Source organism: Triturus cristatus, chromosome 1_2 (genome assembly GCF_964204655.1).
Source record: "Triturus cristatus chromosome 1_2, aTriCri1.1, whole genome shotgun sequence".
NCBI classification, from domain to species: domain Eukaryota; kingdom Metazoa; phylum Chordata; class Amphibia; order Caudata; family Salamandridae; genus Triturus; species Triturus cristatus.
Window position 1 is genome coordinate 728,741,471 of NC_140580.1, and position 22,562 is coordinate 728,764,032.

The window sequence follows — 22,562 nt, forward strand, 5'->3', positions numbered from 1 at the left end:
AATAATTTTTTCACAAACACAGAAAAAGTCTGTATTTGTGTGGAAGTTAATAGTCCCTGCATGTTAAATAGACATGCACCTGTTCCCCGGAGTTACCCGCCTGCTAGTGAATCTGGTATCCTGACTTTCTCTTGGCCCAACACAAAAATAACCCTACATGCCCAGGATTTGCACCCAAAATTGACCTCGAGACCCACAGCCTGCCTCTGAGGTTAAGTGTGGAGCACCAAAAGCATGCCCCCCTAGACGACACAAGGCTGTTGTCTGTGTCCCTGGGACCTCTACAGTGATTGATGGGGACAGCATACCGTTTTTCGAATCCTTAGTACCTGAACAGGCCATTTTTTATGTTACCAAATAGAACGTGACGCCTAGCTGGCCTCTTGTGTGAAGTTCCGCTCGTGTCACACCCTGACCCTATAATGACTTTCCAGTGTGTATGTCGAATGCATGTTGAGTGAACGATGCCTGCAGTAAGAACTCCATGGTAGTTATGAATGTATGTATTCCATAGAAGCCAGCGGCATCCATACAGAGGAAGTGCATTGTCTGCATTCCCGAGCTGCAGACACTGAATGAAGTGTGTAGGGAATGAGACAGGGCTGCCTATTAGAAATTCTTTGTGACCTGTTTAGAAGATGATTGCTGATTATCCTTCAAGAATACTGCCATTTGGGTATGGTATGGGAATGGAGAGTCTCCAGATTCTGTTGATAGAGGGAGATAAGTTCTTACGCAGTACCCAGGCCCTTTATCTTCCCATCCAGGAAGGCTGATGACAGCTAAGTGCAGGAACTAAACTAAACAAGTTCAAGAACCGTAAATAGTAAACACCCCGCTCCTAAGCACCCACGCTACACTTCTACCCCAGAAGCATCTGTGGCCTTGTCGTAACCCCATGGAAATAGAAAACCAAAGCACAAAGAATGTCAGTTATACACCAACATTAAACTCTTATAACAGCTAACTAGAGGAGTATAGATGGTTAAAGATAATAAGTAAGAAAACTCCATAACCGAAAGATTGTCTCAGTGATGCTCAAAATGAATTACCCCTTGCCATGTCAGGAGCATAAGTTCCAATGAATGGAACCCCATACCATTGGGGTGTATTCACATCATTCGGTTCCTACAAAATGCTTTTACTGACAAATGTTGGGGAAAGGAAATGTAGATATGATGGTGTCTTGCCTGTATAGCACATCTGCCAGAGAGGTTTCTACGCTAGATACCCTTTAATGGTAGTCCGAGAACCGGGTTGTCCCTTTTTTTTCCATAGATGACCGAAAGTGGGGCTGAATCGTTTCCTTTCCTTGCTTCTATGTCGCCTGCCTCTGGGCTATACTTCTTGATGGCCTGTCTGTGAACTGACCTGAAGCTGTGTCTTATGCTTCAAGGAACGCTCTTTCCTTCCAGCAGCTTAGTCCCACGCTTCTTCAGGAGTGTTGAAACAAAGTTCTTAATATGAGATTAACATAGCACGCCATTTCTGCTTCACCACTTCATATGTTTTTCTCTGCTGTTGGACTTGGTGAGTATAATCAAAATATATCTAGATTCCCAATGAATCAAATCAGACCTGGTCCATGCATGGGGCCATTTTGAGGATTTTGTTGTGATCTTTGCAATTAGCTTACATCTTTATAATTAAGGTTTATATCAGTAATTCGTTACAACATCGATTCTGGGTTGGGTCTCTAAGTGAGGGCGAGGTGAGCTCTTTCTGTGATGAAATTGAGTTAGCTCTTATTTGTGGTTACCAGAGTGGGTACCTGGTCCTCAAATATTTTTTCTGCTTCCCACTTCCTCAGTGATATACAGCAAACAGATGTTTTTCCTTCAGTCTCATCCCTTTGTGGTGAGGGGAACTGTAGAGCTGAGTTCCTTCTCAGTGTCTTCCAGTTTTTAAATCTTTCCTTTCAAAACGCCTTCACTATGTCTCCTGGATTGGTGAGGTCTTGGCGTAGGAAATGGAATACAATGAGCATGCACACTTCCCCATTTTATTAGATTATTAGGCATTGTAGGACTTGTGAGTGGCCTGCAGAGTGATTTAAGTTGAAGAAGGTGGACTTCCTCCAGCTTCTTCATCAGCTGACAGCTCAGTGACTCCACCAGTCACATCTGATGCCATGGCTCTGCCCAAGCAAATGTATCCATCTTCCCCTGTTTGTTTCAGGGGTGTGGAATTTAATAAGATAGCTACTTGTCCATGGGGCAGGTTGCTTCATAAATCTACTTGTCCTGCAACAAAATCCACTTGCCCCCTTGGTGCCTAGTAGTGCAGCGACAACTTATGGCAACAATCTCATTATATAAGAGCTCTGATAGATCCTCTCTGATTATGTGAGGGCTCGTACCATAGTAGTGTTTGAACACTTGCAATCCCCTGATGTTGCCACATTTCTGCAGATCTACATACTGGGGCTGAAGGTAGTGGTAAGGAATAGTTACAGGGTTAGAATGCCCTTTTGAGTCTGTGCAAACCTACTAACATGCATATTTTTAGGGGATTTCAACAACTCTTCTCTAATCTTTTCCCATACTGAGAAATGTTGAAAATCTACTCCTGACAATGGCAGACGTAAACCTCTTCCAGAGTTGGGGAAAAAGTGGTTGGAGGGAAAGTGAACTTGCAAACACTCAGATTTTCGCATGAGCAAATCTACACATGCCAATTTGCTCATGCTAAAATGCAGTTCATAAATATTTTCTAGGAGTACTATTTCTTTTCATACTTCTGTCAATTCGTGGGAATTCACAAAAGCTGTATAGCTGCACTTAATGCAAGGACATATACCATGGGCGCCCTTTTGAGACTTTCTTTAATAATTGTGCCCCTAATTTGGTCTGGCGTTGACTGTGATCTTTTGTGTTCATTAAAATTCTGTCTCTCTCTCTGTATCGGCTGGCTTCACTGTGAGTGTCCGCATACTGCTCTTTCACAAGGAGCATATCTGCACAGAAAGTAGTTTTGTTCAGTACCAGTAACTACTGTGGCAGTGTGTGCTTTTTGAGACCCACATTTTTTTTTGTGCTTTTGCCAATGTTTGTTATAATGGTGAGGACCCAGCAGCTCCCACACCAATAAGGTTTTAAAAAAACAATGCCAAATCAAGTCACACATTGACAAAACTAAAGCTGGCCACCAATATCAGACCTACTGGCTTTACCAATGCTTGTTTGTTTCCCATAATCTTAACGAAACTGATTTTCCATTATGAATATTTTTTAGAAATACTAACATGCATCAACACATGTTACTCAATGGCGCTGCAAAGAAATGGTACCTGAAATTACTGAAATGTTTTTTTCCTGATTTCATTTTTTTAATCAACTATTTATTTTGAAAGCAAAGAATCCTCAATCTTGCTTTCAAGCTTCTGCAAATATTTTCATCAAATCAGAGAGCGTTCTGGGAGCATTATAAACAGCCTTATATTGCTAAACTTTGAAAACGTGTGTACACATTTTTATACTGGAACCACTGTCAGTAGTGCAGTGGAGCTTACAACATTTACTTTGAGTGCTCACCCTAATAATAAAGGCTTTCAGTTAATGAACCATAAATACAAGTTTGGACAGCATTAACATATGGGCAAAAATAGTACATTAACTGCAGACAGTGCCTTTCCCTGATCCATAATGGTGTACTGCAAACTGGCAGCCAAATGGTTTGTGCTGCAGGGGGTTGGGCCTACTTGTCCCAAAGACAAAATACACATGAAAACTTGTTACCCTTGACCCCTAACAATATGCCCTGGGCGTCGGGCTATAAGAATTCCACATCCCTGTTGTTTAGAAGTACAGTTTTGTTTTTCACTGTTGTGTCAGACTGTTTGTTATGTGCAGCAATGAAAAGTCACCCCCTTCTGAAATTAGAGAGAAAGATCAGGTTGATCAAAAGTGATTGGTTGCCCAAAATATTAGGGATGAATTGAATGGCGCTGAGGAGGAATCACCTTTTCTTACAGTGTAGCAGAAAACAATGACCACCTTCAGCAACAACCTTGGTCTGCAAATCATGCCTTAATGTAGACCTGTCTTGCAGAATTGCGTTTATACCACTGGTGCACTATTAGGCTCCCCTACTGGGCATGCATGCCCTCTTGTAACAATAAGGGTCTAAGTCCCTTACTTGGACATTAAGTCTATGTGCAATGAAATTAACTGTAGCCCGTGCTTATTTTGACCCAGTGGTTGCCGGTGGGGGCCAGGCACTTATTTTTCCGCATTAGAGGGGAAAGCACACATATCAAAAAGATAGAGGAAAATAAAAATAAAATAATCGGCACACCGGGAAACAGGAACCTGCAAGAGTAAGACGAACGGTCAGGGAGTGTCTGGTAGTGGACTAAAGAGGCATGAGGTGGGTTTAAAACTGCTCAGTCAGTGGTATTCATCATGCAGACTTTTAATTGCTCCTGCCGGAGGCTTCTGAGCAGGGCTTTGGGCACTGAAATGGATCTGCAGACAAAGTCTGCTCCCTCTCACACTCTGTGTCGTTGTTGTAGGGTTCTATGGCCCATCATGGAAGGTGAGGGCAGCACGGGAGGTGCTTTGCATGCCCGGGGATTAGCCCACAATGTATGTGCTGACTTGGGACTAGTCCCTGCTCACAGTAGCGGTCCTTATTAAGCTGGTGGGTGTCCTAGGCTCTCAGATCAGAAAGTGGTCCACTGTCATGGTTTCCTAGTTGGATGGGCATCATCAGAATACCCCACTACCATCTTCAAGCGTGGGCTGATCGATACCAGCCTAAGGAGCGCCAAGCCTCTCTATAAAGGAGAGGAGCCACGGAAGGTACATTGCGTCCCTGGCCTGCTTCTTGCACATTGCAGCAATATCTTTCCAGTGCAAAAGTGAGCATGAGCAGCCAGACCAATTCAGCGCCCAATGCCCCCAGGGCAGTGGGTGCTGGATCACCACTCTGCTGCCATCCTGAAGCCCAGGCAGGTGCATGCTCACTCAGTTCTGCAGTCAAAAATAGTCGGGTCGAGTCGGCTCCTTGTGCTCCTCACTAAGGTACTGAGTTGGGGATCAACTGTAGGTGGGGAGCAAGCACCAGGAGCAGAGATACAAAGTCAAGAGTTGCTCCTGTGGAGAAGTGATGCAACTGTTATGCAGGATGATTTTAGAATTGTGGGGTGAAACCTCAGAAGTTGGCAGGCACTGTCTTGGCTGGCCAAAACATTATCACCCCTGTGCCAACTGAAAATTCTAAGCAGAAAATTGAAAAAGTCAATCATTTCAAACATAAAATCAGTCAGAGACACAGATTTTCCCATTTATCAAGTGTGCATAGCAAGTTTATCATGAGATAGCTTATGATTGAGGTGAGGCCTGGATTCAAGTACTATACACCGGCCCTGGTTCACGGGTGAACGTAGGACAGTATAAGTCAGATCGGTGGGACATAGAGCGTGGTATGCGACAGGGATGCCTGTTGTCACCCCTACTGGTTGCCCTGGCAATGGAGTCGTTGGCAAAACAAGTGCATCGGGTTATGCATGAATGAGAGATAGAGTTGGGATGCACCAGACACTTTATCTCGCTCTATGCAGATGATGCATTATTTTAGCTTAGTGCGCCCAGGACATCTGTGGCGATTTTACTGCAGCCTTTGAGAGAGTTTGGTAAGTGTCCGGCTTAACCTTAATAAAAGAAAGTCCTTATTGTTCGCACTGGCGGCATTGGTTGGGGTGTCCAGAGAGCTGTTGCCGGACATGGGAGGTCGCTGGGAGAGAGATCATTTTTGATACCTAGGTACGATAGTGGCACACACACACAAAAAAAGCAATTGCTGTGTTATATTGAGAGGGTGATAGGCTCCTTGTGGGCATCGATGCAGTTCTGGAATTCCCTGTCGTTATCATTTATAGGAAGAATTGCGGTGACCAAGATATTTTGTCTGCCTCGCAGCCTGTATGTGATCCAAAATTCCTTGTGCTCCCTGCGTGCGGGTGTCTTTCGCCAGCTGAATACCCTTCTCACCTCGCTTATTTGGAGTGGAAGTGGAGCAGGGTGGCCTGTCAGACATTATTGAGGGGTTACGAGGACGGTGGGTTCGGGGTCCCGAATCTAAAATAATAATACTGTGCTTCTCACATGCAGCATGCGGCGAAATGCATGGAGAAAGGGGACAACTGGGAGAAGGATCTACTGGCGGTTATGGTGGAGGGGCCTGGGCTCCCTGCGCTGCTGATGGCACGTTTGAGTGTGTCCTCTGCGCCTCCCTATGTGTCTACTGCCACGGTATGAGATTGGTGAGAGTGCCACCTTTCACAGGGAGTTGCCGCTGTGGGTTTAGCTCCAGTACGACAGATGGAAGAGGTTATGTCATTTCAGACCTGGCAAGAGGGAGGTTGTGAGCTGGTTGGTGATCTGTATCCAGAGGATGCGAGAATTTGGTTCGAGCTGGGACCTGGGCAGTTTCTGCACTATGGGGGCGTGACTGACGTCAGAGCTGTTAGGATGTCGTTTCTTGTGGCGGTGGCTACACTAGGATCACTGGTGACACTGGGTGCCACCGTATTTTGTTTCTAGAGGACCGCTGAGAATGTGATGGGTGTTGGAGGTGGACCTTGAGACTCAGATGTGGACTGAGCCAAGTTATGTGCTTTGTTGCTGTCTGTGTCTAGCAATGCCCGGTTCAAATTGATTCATTTTAATGTTGTGCATCGTACTTGCATAACTCCCGCGGACATGCACAGAATCTATCCAGAGCGCACTTTAGTATCTCCTCTCTATGGAACTGTGGAAGCAGATTTTATGCACCTGGTGTGGGGATGCCCACAGGTGAGAGAAATCTGGGTGAGGGTAGAGGCTATGTTGGGTCAAGCTACAGCGTTGGCCTGTGCACTTGCACCGCAGTTTTGTCTGTTGGGCCACTTGGCTCGCCCTGTGTGGGGCAAAATGACTTATCGGTTCCTGCAGTTGGCCCTTGTGTTGGCAAGGAGGCGGGTAGACCTCACATGGATGGGGGTACGAGCTCCTGCAGAGGCGCTAAAGGTCTGAGATATCTCTGAGTGGTCGATGGCAGAGGAAACTCGGATGCAATGCACCCACTTGGATACCAAACTTCCAGTTGATTTGGAAACTTGAGGCATACTATTTGCTTAATTTCTTTTTCCGTGTGGGGTGACTCCACGGATAGTGAAGTGTAGCTATAGAGAGGTAGCGTGTAGTCGGGTGCAAGTGGTGCGATATGACTATATAGGCTATGTTTTGAGCTAACATTTAACTCTTGCCCCCCCGTTGTGCTCTGCAACTGTATTCGCCATCATGATATGAACCATGTTTGGCACTGCTGCTGCTATTACAATGTAATTCATGTTAACAGTGCTGCAGTGTTGTATGTTGTTTTTACATTGATAAAATGATTTCTTTTTTTTTTTTAAATAGATTGTGAAATATTGCTGTGCTCTTTGCTGCCTATGTATTTTTTTAGCGACTTTGCTTGCTGTTGTTAGTGAGCAAAAGTGCATTGCAGTGGACCCCCAGCTTTGTGAAACGGTTTATTTGAAGGTTTATTAGAGCAAGTTTACTTCTGGGATTTAAAAGATAAGTCAACCAGACTAGTCTCCTAGACATGTACTATCAATATGTTGTCTATATAATGTTGACACTGCCAATATGTGTATTGGTATTTTTTTAATTGGACCTCTTTTCTAGAACTTACAATTACCATTCTTGTTAAAGTGTGTTGTTTCAAAGTGCTAATGCAATGATTCAAAGATAAAAAATCAGGAAAAGTGATTCCCTCAGCTAATCGTTTAGCAATAGCAGAAAAGCACCGTAGTTTAAAGGCTCTGCTCGGCAATGTTCATTCTGCAAATAAACCTCACCATGAAATAACTGATGTGTGAGGAACTAGACCTTGACCTTAGACAGACTGTTGCCTCCCAGTGACTCGATATTACAACAAGATCATGCTAATAAGATAATAAGATGAGTCGAGGAGTAGGCAATTATCTATGAAACCTCTGTGGCCCTCAAACAGATGGAGTCTGGAAATCTTTTTGATGGGGAAACACAAATGTATCATTGCAAATTGGAGATCATACAAAATAAGCCTAATATTGGTCTATCGCCCTTCCCAAACCGTAGCAGAATTATATCCATTTTGTTTAATGAAATAGGCAATTGTGCCCAGAAATATAGTCACATTATTCTCCTGGGGTTTAATTTCTGGTTAGAATGCCCGAACACCAGTTCACAGAACTTCCTAAAAGACCTAGAGGTTTATAACCCCTCACTTCTTAATCATTATCCCAAACATCGCAAGGGTCATCTCCTTGATGCCATTTTTATCTCCGCTGACGTGCAGTGCATGGTCTATCCTTAGATATCTATGGCATGACATGTGACTTGGGGCTTCCTTTTTCACTCCAGACTCCCAAACATCTGTGTAACCCTGTCCAACAAATCACAACTTATAAGAGGTGCCGGAGATCCTTCCCATTAGAATGGTTTAGAGAGGTAAGCCTTTAGGCCCATGTGTTTTTACCACATCATTACAATGCAATTAAACCTTGGTGATTCCAGCCTTATTTTGCATTATACAGATGCAACATGGCGAAGTTCTCAAAAGTAACAAATGATTACTGTCTATTTATTATAGGTTTAAGAGTTTTATGTTTATCAACATTACTTCATAGCTATATAATTCATCAACATTATCTTTTTCTTGCAGGTGCTGTTGAATTAGAAAACCTTCCTTTAAAGAAAGATGCATTGAAAGAGTTGGAGTTGCCATTTGAAGTAAAAGCAGGTGTGTGGCATTTTTAGTACGCTGATGTTTAGGCACAAAATGCTTTTATGTACTTTTCCTTCATAATAAATGCAACATATTTAAACATCTCATAATGATGTGATATCTATCCTGTCTTAAAGTCTCTCGGGTATAGCTAGTTACTCTTCCTAAAGATACTTCTATGCCCTAGAACGTGTCATGGAGCGAAACCTTTATTGTGTTGGAACCTTACCAGTACACATCAGCAAGAAAACACGCACATATGCATTTTTTTAAAATATGCATATTTAATCTTATTATCCCTATACTGGATATCCGTATAGGTTGATAACACATAAAGAGTCATTATATCCTGACAGTACCCTAGAGTATTTAAAAGAATCTGCCAGAGTGGTTCCAAATAGGCATAAGATACTTGAGGTGTTTGCTCAGATATCGGGTCTTTATGCCTACTGGGCTAGGTCACAGATATTCCCTTTTGGGTCAACGGTCCATCAAAGAAAGGACTCTTTGCCGGAGCTAGGAAGGATATGGCTCTGGGTATACTTAGGAATCCAAATTACTCAATAAAGGAAATAAAATGTGCATAAAATGTTTCGACCTCATTTTGTTCAGGACTCCCACGATCGATTTAAGGACAAGTAGCAGTGTTTAAGATGTTAATAACTTGGGACCTATATGTCTTCCAGGGAATGATGTGCTCCTATCCAGGACAATATTTCAAGAGATTAATAGTTTGACCACTTTGTTATGGGCTAGGTTCCATCCTATTATCAAATTGAGCATTCTTAGACTAATGTGTGAAAAGTGAGAGCTTGCTCTTACAGATTTTAAATCCTATTATCTTCTGGCTCAATTGCAGCATTTGCCAGTTTGGCTGGACAAATCCCTAACTGTGAAGCAATGCATTTAGCCAGCTGTTTTGTTGAAATGGCCTTGGGTTACTCATGTATTCCCCCCCAAATCAAATATGCCTCAAAGTGCTACTCTTGGTTTTTGAGATGTCTGTGTTATGGGCTTGGGTGTTAAAATGAGTGCTAAGGCCAGTCTCATTAATTGCAGATGTTGATGTATGAGATCTTCCACATTTTCAATAACTTAGTTGTGGAATAAGTGTGCTTAAATGGATGTGGGAGGATGTCGTACGATGGGAGACTTGTGGAATGGAAATTCGTTTTTAACATTTGAAAAGGTTAACATTGAATGTGGACTGCTGTCTTGCCAAACTTATGGTAGCTGGTAAGAGCTGCTCATATCACCTGGGAAGGATTTTCTCAGAGACCACCCAATTCTCCTACTCTGATGGCGATGCATGTACTAACACAAGGAGGTTGGCTAATTTGTACAATCTATAGAACTCTTTTGCAATGTGGCCACTCTGCATGTACGAAAACAATAGGAAAGAGATTTTGAAACACGAACAACAGATACTAAATGGACCAAAATATTAGTCATGTGGAATGTCAGGTTTCATCTTATGCAATTTAAAATGTTACATAGAATATATTTAACCCTATTATTGTTAAGTAAGACATACTCAACCAAATCATAAAACATTAGATCGTGGGTTTACATCCCAGGTCAAAAAATTGGAATATTTTGTTTAAATTTGTGGTCTTATTCTTTTGCCACCCAAAGGTGCATACTGATTTATTGCTCGCAGGTGATATGTCCTTTAATTGACATGTGGAAAGAATGGTTGGTTTCTGACCAGACACATGGCTGCAGTTAGATCTGATGATAAGTTGGAGGAAGATCTGCATTCTTGGAGAGAAAAGACTAATAGTATGCTAGGCAATGACAATGACTTTGATCTTCTCTGATGAAGTAATATTCCTGAACAGTGTAGTTATAGCCTTGTCTACTCGATGAGCAAAAATGTGGCTAACCAGCTATAGTCCTTACTGAGCACTTGTAATATGAACTTGGATTTTGATTAGATAATCAATGATGTGCTAAATACAAAAAAGGTATAACATGCATGGTATTGCAGTCGCTGTCTGGTAGTGTAAGCACCTGTCGAATGTAAGAAACATGTTGAATTCTTTAAAAAAAAGACATATAACCATTAAATCACAAAAATCTGCTTCACTGACCCTTATTTGGTTTTCAGTCATGCATCATCAGTCATCCTTTAAATCACAGTCCCAAAATGCACACTTGATAAATCTTTTGTCAAAGGGCAAAATCCTCTACAAGACACGGATCATGTTGATGAACCCGTCGCCTATTCCCATCCTAGCCATAACCCTGAAGAGGTATTCCCACTCCAGTTGATTAAAGGCTTTCTCTGCACTGAGGGAAGAGGGCCACAGTTTCTTCCTCTCATTTCTGGTTTGCCATATCTAATGTACCTGTGTCCTGAGGTGACTCGGGCAGTATGCACCTGACTACACTCCCTTCGCAGTCTCAAAAATCATGTTGAGCTTAGCACTAATTTCTTAGCCTGTGCACTGATACAGGGGCACAGTTTTTTTTTTTCTTCAAATTTGCCATAAACATGATTTCATTTGATTTGCTACCTATTTCCACAGATATGGAAACCTGCTAATACCCAGGTTGCTCAAGAGGCGACTTGCCATAACTCATTAGTGATGTAGCAATGAACTTATGCATGAAGTAGATGTGCATGTCGTGTGCATGAGCATTACTAGTGTTGAAAGAATCTATCTTGGTAAAAAAAAAAAATAGGGATCGGTTTGGTCCTGATGAAAGCGGATGCCCCTTTGGGCAGAGCATAATCAGCTGAAACATGTTGACCGGTGGATTTTGTGGTCAATAACTTCTCTTAGACAAATCCTGCTCGGTTTTTAGATTGTAATAGGTACCTTAGAAATATATTGGATAGGGTGTACACATAGGCTATTTTTTCCCGGTCCTTTATATTCTTACAATCAACACAAAAGTGTTCCCTCAAAAACTGAGGTTGAACCCTCCCAGTATTGGTAGTTTTACCAGGGAAAGACTCGATGATGAAGCATGCCAGACACTTTTGTGGGTAAGAGTCCTTTTTAAAAAGCAAGGATTATTTTTCTTTCTGGGTAGGTTACAGGTTTCACTTAATTCTCTTGTGAAATGAAATGAAATGAAATGAAAAGAAGATTTGTAGAGCGCTACAGTTGCCCAGAGGCGTCCAGGCGCTAGAAATCAAGAACACATCTTCCAGTGAGATAGAACCAACAAGGGATAGACTTAGTCAAAGAGGAAAGTTTTAAGTTGTTTCCGGAAGGTCAACAAATTAGGATTAAATCTAAGGTGCAAGGGAAGTGAGTTCCATAGCCAGGGCGCGTTGTGTGTAAAGGATCGGCCTCCAGCTCTGGATCTCTTAATCTTAGGAACTTTTGCTAAAAAAGCCTGAGAGGAGCGAAGTTCTTTTTTTGGATAGTAGGGAGTAATCAGAGCATGATTGATTGCAGGGCCAGCTTTCCAATAGGCTTGGTGAGCAATGCACATGGATTTAAACTTGATTCTCTCTCTAACGGGGAGCCAGTGCAAGGCTCTTAGTCCAGGCTCTATTCGAGTTCTGTGGGGATTTCCAAGAAGTGTGCGCGCAGCGCAGTTCTGGATCCGCTGCAGTTTGTTCAAGCAGTACTCAGGTGCCCCCAAATATAGGGCATTGCAGAAATCGATTCGGGACTGAATTAGGCCTTGAATGACTACCTGTTTGGCCTCAAAAGGTAACAGTGGAAGAATCTTTTTTAGCATCCTAATGAGGCCAAAACCGATTGCTGAAGTTTTAGTGGCCTGAGTATTAAAAGTCAGGGACTTGTCCAGCCATACCCCCAGGCTTTTTATGTTTTCTCTAGGTGAGGGGGGGGGTCGCCTAGACTGACTGGCCATATCTGCTCCAAATTGGAGGGGGTCGGTGGGCCTAGGATCAAGAGCTCAGTTTTATCTCAGTTGAGCTTCAAGCATGATTCCGTCATCCAGTTCTTCACCTGCTCTAGGCAGGTTGTGAGGTTAGTCTGTTGTTGATGGCAGTTCTTGTGTCCAAGCGAGACCACCAGCTGGGTGTCGTCCGCATAAGTAACGATCTTAATACCATGTGGACGCACAATCCCAGCCAGCGGCCTCATGTAGGCATTAAAAAGCGTGGGGCTCAGGGAAGAGCCCTGATGGACCCCACAGCCCAACGGCTTGCTGACGGAAACAGAAGCTCCCTTGTACACCCGAAAGGTTCGTTCACTCAAGAAAGACCCAAGCCAGGCCAATGCTTCTCCAGATATTCCCAGGCCACGAAGGCGGCGCAGGAAGATCCTGTGGTTCACCGTGTCGAAGGCGGCGCTCAGATCAAGAAGGATCACTGCCACTGATCCTCCCCGATCTAAGACCCGCCTTGCTTCCTCAGTGACCGCCATCAGAGCCGTCTCCGTTCCATGCTTGGGTCGGAAGCCTGTCTGAGTGATGTCGAGTAATTGATTACTTTGTGGAAGGCTCCTTTTTGGTTCTAGGGACATTATTTGGGAAATATGAGCTGTCCTTCCTAATCTCTTCTCTTTCTGTCCCCTCTTGTTAAGGTTACATTGGTAACAGCCTGCCTACTTTTTGCCATTGTTCATAATATGTGTGCCTAATGGATTATAAAACTGTTTCTGCTATGTGGGAGAAGTGTATATTTGATTAATACTTTGCAATTGAAGAGTGTCTTCTGAGGGAGATTGTCTATGTAGGTGTTGTAGGTATACAACTTCTTTTTGTTCCCTGAGTTTCTTCCTATGATGTGCTCCCTTACTAATCATTATGCCACTCATGTAAGCTTTTTCTGAGGCCTATGGTGTCTGGGCCGAAGTTACAGAGTTTTCATTTAGGACTAAAAAAAAGTCCTTGGCCTGGTCATTCAAAGCCTTTCTCTCTTTGGGCTGCTTATAGATAGGTATGTTCATCTGCCATATCCTTGTCTTTGGGGATGTAATTCAGAGGTTTGTAGAGCTCAATATTGGTGCATTGTTGGAAAGATCAGCTGGTCAGATTTGGCAAGCATATATATTAAGGAGAAGTGTTGTATGTACGAAGAAAAAGGCTATTCTTGTTTCAGTTTTGTTTTGACAAGAGAAATATGTGTACTCTCCGCTGGTAGGGTAGATCATGCTCCAGAAGTCTCTTGTGCTACGATCTACCATCAGATATTTTAGCATATTCCTTTGTTGCTAATATTTGGTTTGCCAGATCTAAAACTGGGTACTGCATTTACCATAATGCAATAGGGTGAACTGTGCTGGGATGAGAGTCAATGTGCTCCATCCCTACTTGTGTTTAAAAGGCTCGCTTGAGACCACAAGCTTATGAGACCACCTGAGTGCCTGTGGAGTGGTACTGTCACCTGTGAAGACTTGACCCCAGATGACTTTTCTCTACTCTCTACTACCTCTCCTCTCTACTGATAAAGGGCTAAACTCAGAAACACTTGTCTAGAGGTAACATTACTACCTGCATCAACTTTGGTGAAAAACGACAACAACTTTGAAGTAAGCGTACTGCATTTACCAGAATACAATAGGGTGAGCTGTGCTGGGATGAGATTCAGTGTGCTCCCTCCCTCCTTGTGTTTAAAAGTCTCTCTTAAGCCAATGAGTGGACAAGCTCATCTGGGATGCACGTGTGTGCCCGTGGAGTGGTACTGTGACCCGTGAAGACTTGGGCAGCATTTCAGCAACCCCAGTTAACTTCTGTCTGCTCTCCACTACTTCTGCTCTCTACTGAAGGGCTAAACCCAGGGCTAAACCCAGAAACACGTATCTAGAGATAACAGCACTACCTGCACCAATGTTGGTGAAAAACGACAGGAACTTTGAAGTAAGCATACTGCATTTACCAGAATGCTATGGTGTGAACTGTGCTGGGATGAGATGCAATGTGCTCCCTCCCCCTTATCTTTTTAAATAGTCTTTATTTACACAACAGACTTTTAAAGCTCTCTTATTACATTTGGCTGTAGATATTATGTAGTGAGGAAGTTCTCGCAGGTAAGATGTAATTCAGGAAGCTTTATTGTAGATAGTTACAAGTAGATAAGATCTTGTCAAGCAGCCCCACCAAGAGCAGCCTGCCTGCTGCTCAGCCCATGCTCAACTGTCACTTCACCTCACAGTCTCCCAACATTCCGAGGCGCATCATGACTCCAACATTCTATTTAGCACACAGCACAACCACTGGCTGAGCAGGAGGTGTAAAACACATAATATTAACAAGAGCAGGATACTACATATTATTTAATCGCTTTTAGTTGTAAATAGAACTTGCTCTGGGGAGGCATGTGCCAGTACAGTTAATTGTGGGCAGAAGAGCCTCCCAGGTTCTTAAAGGGACAGGTATCTTTTATCTTTACTCTTAATGTAATCCTTTTTGGCTACATTTTAACCTTCATGTACCCAATGTTTAAAGGGATTTTGCTTAACAGATCCTGCAGCCTAGCCCAATTTAGACAGTCTATGGCAACATTATGGACCTTCAGAATTAAAATAACATCTCTCATAGACTTTTATTGTCTATAAATTTACATGAACTCTTGGATAAAGGCGTGCTACGGTGTTTTGTATATGGAAGAATAACTATGTAGAAAGGTGTTTCGGGGGTCCTTGCTACCAGATAGGAATTAGTCAAGCATTTATGACTTCAGTGAAGATTCCTACAATGCATAACCAGGACCACAAGTAAGTAACCTTTTCTTGCAACCCAATCTTCTATTATTCTTGAGTGTCTTAACCTCTTCTGTGCCCATGACGAGATAGTCTCGTCATGGAGCACGGTCGCGCTGTGCCCATGACGAGACTATCTCGTCATGAACCCCACCCACTAATGTAACGCCCGGCACAGGAGGGGGAAAGGGCGTGGCACTGAAGGGGTTAATGTTGATTAAAACATTATAGAGAAACCATTGGAGAGGATCACCCTGTTTCAGAAATTTAAAATAATGTGAAGAATAGGTATTTTCCCTAAAAGAATTTGCTTTGCTAAATTGGGCCCAATCTCACCTAGGTTTCTGCTTGTGAAGAGTGGAGAAAAGGTTTAGAAAAACAAATGTGTCAGCCAGAGAATGCTCTATGGTTACTATCAGGAGTAGCTGACCTGCATGTATGTAATGTGCTCTTTTTAGGTATCACTTTCTTTCTGTCATTGGACATAATTATCAGTTTGTAATAGAACATTCCAAATCCTGATTTACAGAATCAGGGTTTGTGGAAGTTTCTAATGGTTAATTGTAGTTAATAAATTGGAAATGTTTAAAGTGTGATGGGTTTTCCACCATTGTAAATTTACAGTTAACGACCCAAAAAATGGTATTTTGGAATAGTGGCCCAGCAAAACGTATTGGACATCCACAAATTCATATATTGGTTACTGTGTAAGATTTTGAAATGTAGCGAAAGGGATTCTCTACATATTTTCTATCTTGTAAAACATCTGCATGAGTAAATCTTTCCCATGTGACGTATTGCTGTTGTGAATTTCCAGTTGTACTCTTGGGATTCTCTATGAATTCCATCACAGTCTGGCATCTAAACAAAATGGGGTAATACTATTGAAGTGGATTTCTTACTTTTTCAACCTGTATATGTGTATTATGCCCCTTGTTGAAGTACTCATTGAGATTTCCTCCATTTACAGGATTTATTGGGAAGATAACATTGCAGATTCCATTTTATCGGCCACATGTTGATCCCTGGGTGATTTCAATATCAAAGCTGCATGTAATTGGAGCACCGGATGGGCCACTAGAGTATGACGAAGAAAGGGAAAAGTTGTTGGCTAGGGACTACAAGAAAGCTCTCATTAAAACATTCGAAGAAAAATGGAAGGTAAGCAATGGAAAACATTTATAAGCACATGTTTATCAATATATCTACAGTAATTATAACAGCAATTTAATTAATAGAAGCATTTGGTGTCATAAATGCATAATCTTGCCTGGTATTGTAAAGTAATATGTATATGGTGAACAACAACTGTAATAGTAATGTTTTGTCCCTCTAAAGAGCCGTCCAGTGTAGAGAAACAAAAACAGTTCTATTTACCCAGTCCTGCATTGCTAACAATCACCAACAATAGGCATTCTAGAATGTTCCTTTGTTTGATGAAGGCTGCTAGGGTTTTTGTGATGTTTTGCAAAATTATTCATCGGGTTAACCCTGTGAAAAGTGTACCTGCCCTGTCAGGTTTCATCCATTACATATGTGCATGCCTCAAAGTAACAGTGCAGACATTCTTGCATCTCACACACACACATATAAGGAGACTTTAATGCTGAGATTTAAGAAGTAGGCAAAAGAAAGAATCAAAAGCCTTTGATTACACAAACCAGATTTTGTCATTTTAAGATAATATATATAAAATGTTAATGTTAATATTAGTAGAGGTGGCGATATTTATATTTATTTATTAGTTTTATACATCATATCTGAACCACAAGGAAGTTGGGCCACTTCCCAAAGAACTGTAGGAATTACATCAAAAAGTACAGGATAAATAAGGGTAGAAACTAGCAGTATGCGAGTAAGATAGCAAGATTGGAGGACAAAAATGTGACTAGGAAAGACATTTGGTCACAGGGTGTTCATATTGTGAGGGACGGGACGACAGATAGACCAGAATTAATTCAGATATAGGTGGAATAGATGCTAGGTGACAAACTAAAAATAAATGGCCTTGCATTGGTTTTTAGGCATTGCAATGTTGCCCTATTTCTTCAGAGGTTTCTTTCAAGATGAGTTAACATTGATGACAAATCTTGCTGTTTCTGAAATCTTAGTTTTGAGTCCTGCAAACATTATCTCTCAGCTATCTAAAAAGGCCGGAAGACAAAGGGCTTGAGTTACAAGGGAACTCATAACCGCACTTGTAGAAGTACTGTTCCTCACACTTGCAGTTTTACTATTTTCTCTATTTCTCAAAACTCAGCAGTAGTACAGCTGGAAAGCTCTGCCAGTCATGAGTGAGTCATGTGATTTTGTTTTTTTGAAAAGCTTCTTTTTCCCCAATGGTTAATTATACATAGTGTACTATTATGTGCTGCACCAGCGCTGCATGATGCACAAATGTGCGTTTTCTATTCCTTTTTGTTCCTTCATGAGAAAATAAATGTTTTCAATTAAAGATATCCTTTCCCATCCACTGCCTGCCAAATTTGTGGGTGATCCATTTCTCTTCAGGCATTGGATGAGAAGTTTGCCCATCCCTTTCCTTGGTCAGAATGAGTTGAGTAACTAATAACTCAATAGTTTGTGGGCATTCCCCTAGTTACAAGGCGAATCATGCCTTCTAAATACGCACTCCCTACCCTATTTGTGTGGTTTACCTCTCATTATCTGCAGTAGTGGTAGAGAATTGTGCAGTTGGAAACCCATTCATGCTTAGCATGTATCAACTTGTGTATAGGTGTCATATGTAAATGGAGCTATTTGGATCAGTTTACAGTTGTAAATAGCCCTGTAAATCATGCCATAATTCTCTTTTAAAAATGAGGTAGTTAAAGCTGTGAATAGAATAGTTTCTGAATGCTGACTCTCCGTTTACATTCCCTGGAAAAGACATCAAAATTGCTGTCTGGGTTGTGAGAAAGTCCCAGGAATGTCATAAAGGAAGTGAAAGCTTCAGTTTTGAAGATGGAAAGGCTTCTACACTGGCACCCTGCCTCCATGTTGCGACCAACAGCAATGTTGAAGGGAACTGCAGTACAAGCTGACACTGCACTTCCTGCGACACATGGCAGTCTAGATGCCAGAATCACTAACTGTGCTTATTTACGAGCAGTGCCCAGGTGGACTTGGGTCTCAGGAAACAAGCAGAACCTCAAGCTGCCTCGGTGTAATTGGCGTAAGGAGGAAGTCTGGCTCACTGATCTACATTTGCAGAGGGGCTCTTTTCAGCCTACTGGGTTTGGAGTCGTGGTGGCCCTGTACGTCTCTACCTCCGCCATTTTTCATTGGTTCGCAGCTCAGGGATCTGGGCTATTAGCCTTACCAACACACTGAGTATTCAGAATGGAAATGTGTATGGGTAGTGCCTTTTTCTTATCAGCCCAGAGTGAGGGAGGCTGGTTTCAAGTCCCTAGGGAGAGGGGAGATACTACTCTTTCCCATCTAGTGCTGCAAGCTGAAAGAAAGGGACACCAGAACCAAAAGTGAACACAGGGAAGGAGACCCACAATTGCAAGGTTGAAGTATCCCTTTCCTGACTTAAGAATCTTTCACAAACACCCAAGGCTGCAACCTCTTGGAGAATAGTGGGGGCTAATCCAGCTATTTAATATGCCTGAACTTTAGGTGCTCAGTTATGTGGTGGGTCATTTTCCTTCTCATCTTAAATGTATAGAGTTTAGGTAACATAGTAGCTGCCTGAGATTTGAGAGCTTGGTTATGTGATGACCTATTGTAGTCACAAATAACAATACTAATAAAATGCATGGCACAACTGACAGGCTTGATATTCAAAAAAACATTACAAGTTAAAATGGCCTTCAGCAATTTTTTTGATAAAGAAAGTGGTAGTCACATTTAGGTTTTATTTTTGTTTTATATTTTAGTTTTTTTTGTGGCATATGCTTGCAATACTTTATTTAAAAAAAATAATAAGCATTGCACAGCCTTACCAAGGCCAGACCTATTGGCTTTACCAGTGCTTCTGTTGTTGCTGATTGATTTATAGCATGGCTATATTTTATTAATATAAAAATATTTAGTTAGTTGTGGCAGTGTTCAGTGTCTGCTGGGAGGAAGTGCAGTAATAGGATCATTTTCACATGATTTAGTGTTCCCTGTGCCTTATCATTTTGTTATCTTCTGGTTTTGTGCTCTTTGGTCGTTGTTCTCCCTTTGTTGTATTATTGTGGTTAAAGTTGTTTTATATGGGCTTCAGGGCCTATTTGTAATTTAACATCAGATGTGATTTTTTTTTAATATTAATTCATCGTTTAATCAGAGTCCACAATTGGACTTTACATGTGCGATTAGCATTATAGCTTCCAATATGCATCCTTTTGGTTTGCCTGTGTGATTCTGAAGTTTTTGAAGTTTTCCAAAATTGTCTATGCTTTTCCCAGTAAAAGCCATTGTGCACTTATCTAGCCATGGATTGACTGTGGACAGTACTTACTTCATTTATCTGTGTGTTTGGCATGATGGCTAAAATGTCTTGATTTGCTTCAATGTTTGCTGCACTTGTTTGACTGTTATGTTTAGTTTGGTAGAAGAAGAAGGTTGAAGGAATTGGGCACCATTACATCTTTACCAGCATGATGGCAATTAATTATGTTGATTTCTTGTAATTCACAAATCCCCTTTAATGTTGACTTTTTTTACCTAACATTTCTCAATGTTTTTTTTGTAGAATGAACAGAATCTAAAAGGTGAATCTTATTGGTACTCTGTGACTGCGTCACTTGTAACTAGAATTGTGGATAACATTGAAGTAAGTTTAAAGATCAATGTTTACAATGCTCTTTATAATGTCTTTTCACTATGATATTTTAATTTTAGCAAAGATGTGGGAGACCATAGACAAAGAATATGGAAAGCACTGTTTTGTTTGTATTTCTTCGGACATATAAATCGCTTTTTTAATTCTTTGTTTTGCCAATTACACATGATTTGACATCATCTTATTGAAATCATGAAGAAGGTATTTTATACAATAGTCATGTTCAGCTATACATCAGCACATTTGTTAGACCTGTCAGCCTTAGGGTGGTTTTCCCCCAAATGTTTTGTGTGCTTGCCTCCAATTTTGGTGAATTCTTTTTGCTGGCCCTGGGACTCTGAGCCCTTTACCACTGCCAACCAGTGCTAAAGTGCATGTGCTCTCACCCATAAAACATGGTTAGATTGACGTATCCACAATTGGCATATTTAATTTACCTATACGTCTCTAGTACAGTGTACAAGGTCTAAAATAAACTCCCTTTGGGATACTTTAATTGCATACCATAAAACTACCACACCACATACAACACTCAATTGTCACAGAATCAATATCACAGTAGCCAGAAAGTCAGATATGTAAGAAATGTTTATTAAGTTGGTTTAAAAGATTACTTCCTTCTTTTAGATTTTTAGTAGTCACTAAAATACATAAAATACAATATCCACATGAATATCAAACATTAAAATCACATAAACAGTGCACATCAATCAGTGCAAATTCAGAAACAGTCATAGGCAATAGTTCAACATTAAGTCTTGTTATCCTTTTCATGTATTGCACAACAATCCATAAAATTCACGAAAACGTTTATTAACAAGTAGACCAATGTGTACTACATGTGCTCAGGGCCTGTAAATTAAATGATGCTAGTGGGCCTACAGCACTGATTGCACCACTGACACAAGTAGCAATTTAGACATGTCTCAAGCCTTCCACTGCAGAGCCTGTGTGCACAGTTTACACTGCCATTTCAACTTAGCATTTAAAACCCCTTGACAAGCCTTAAACTCACCCTTTGTTACATGTAAGACTCCCCTAAGATAGGCCCTAGGTAGCCTGGAGGGCAGGGTGCTGTGCAATCAAAAGGTAGGACATATACATTTAAGGTTTGCATGTCCTGATATTCAGAAACACCCAAATTCGTTTTTCACTACTGTGAGGCCTACACCTCTAATAGGTTAACATTGGGAATTCCTTATTGCACCTTTAAGCTGTAATTCCTTATTGAGAAGGAGTCATGTTTTATATCATTGTAATGGTAATAATAAACCCTCTTTACTGGTAAAGTCGGATTTATTATTACCCTTTTAAAAATGCCACTTTTAGAAAGATGCAAACACAAGGAGATGATCGACGGAGCGCTGAAACTTTTCAGACACTCACCCCCAGTCACAAATCTGGGTTGAATCCATCATTGTTCTTTAGCTCACTCACCGACCTAGTTCAGACCCATCTAAATGCAAATCAGTCTTGACCTTGTGCCTCATGGGAACAGTCCAGCCCGAACTGCCAAGCCAGTTCTTCCCTGGACTGGAAACAAGCATCCTGGGACCAGTTTCGGGGTAAAACCCCTCATCACCCAGGCTAGCTTGAATCCAGTGGCAAATTGAGCAAGGGACCCACGTCTGGGTATACCTTGCCAACTTAGGGCGAGCAAAGCAAACACAAGGAGTTGATGGACGGAGCACTGAAACTTTTCAGACACTCGCCCCTAGTCACACATCTGGGTTGAATCCATCATCGTTCTTTAGCTCACTTTGCCACCCCAGTTCAGACCCAGCTTTATGCAAATCAGTCTTGACCCTGTGCCTCACGAGAACAGTCCAGCCCGAACTGCCAAGCCAGGTCTTCTCTGGACCGGAAACAAGCATCCTGGGACTGGTTTCGGGGTAACACCCCTCATCAGCCAGGCTAGCTTGAATCCATTGGCAAAGGGAGCAAGGGACCCAAGTCTGGGCATACCCTCATAGTAATGGGAAATCTCCACATGAAAAAAGATCTTCCTCGCTATCTGTCGTTAGGAAGGACATGGAAGTGCTGATGACAGTGACTTTATCAGACTTTATTCCTTAGTTAATGTATGAATGTTATGGAAGATAACCTGAAAAAACCTTTACATTTTCGCATGATTCTTTCATCAGAACAAAACATTTCCTTTTTAGTTTTCAAAAGGTAAAGAGACGACTTTACTGCAGGAACATACTTATGAAGAGTTTGCAGTGACAACAGCATGTACTATTAATGGCTGTCTTGACACAGAGACATGTTCAGGTTCGAGCATCCTGCAATTATTGGCATCTCCAGTGCCCTGCCAATTAGTGGTGAAACTTTATCAACTGATAGGGGGGCTGGTTGGGGCCATCTGATTCTAAATTCTCTCCTATTTCAATCGG

The 22,562-nt window shown here is 41.7% G+C and overlaps 1 protein-coding gene across 2 annotated transcripts in view; it reads left to right on the forward strand.

Annotated features, from left to right (window-relative positions):
- The window catches only part of VPS13D (vacuolar protein sorting 13 homolog D), a 2,738,381-nt gene that overhangs the window by 20,285 nt on the left and 2,695,534 nt on the right, over positions 1-22,562 (forward strand). For both annotated transcript variants that reach the window (XM_085608633.1, XM_085608634.1), the window contains exons 3-5: positions 8,695-8,772; positions 16,360-16,550; positions 20,077-20,157. In XM_085608633.1, coding sequence (XP_085464759.1) covers positions 8,695-8,772; positions 16,360-16,550; positions 20,077-20,157 — 350 coding nt within the window. The remainder of the gene's footprint in view (positions 1-8,694; positions 8,773-16,359; positions 16,551-20,076; positions 20,158-22,562) is intronic.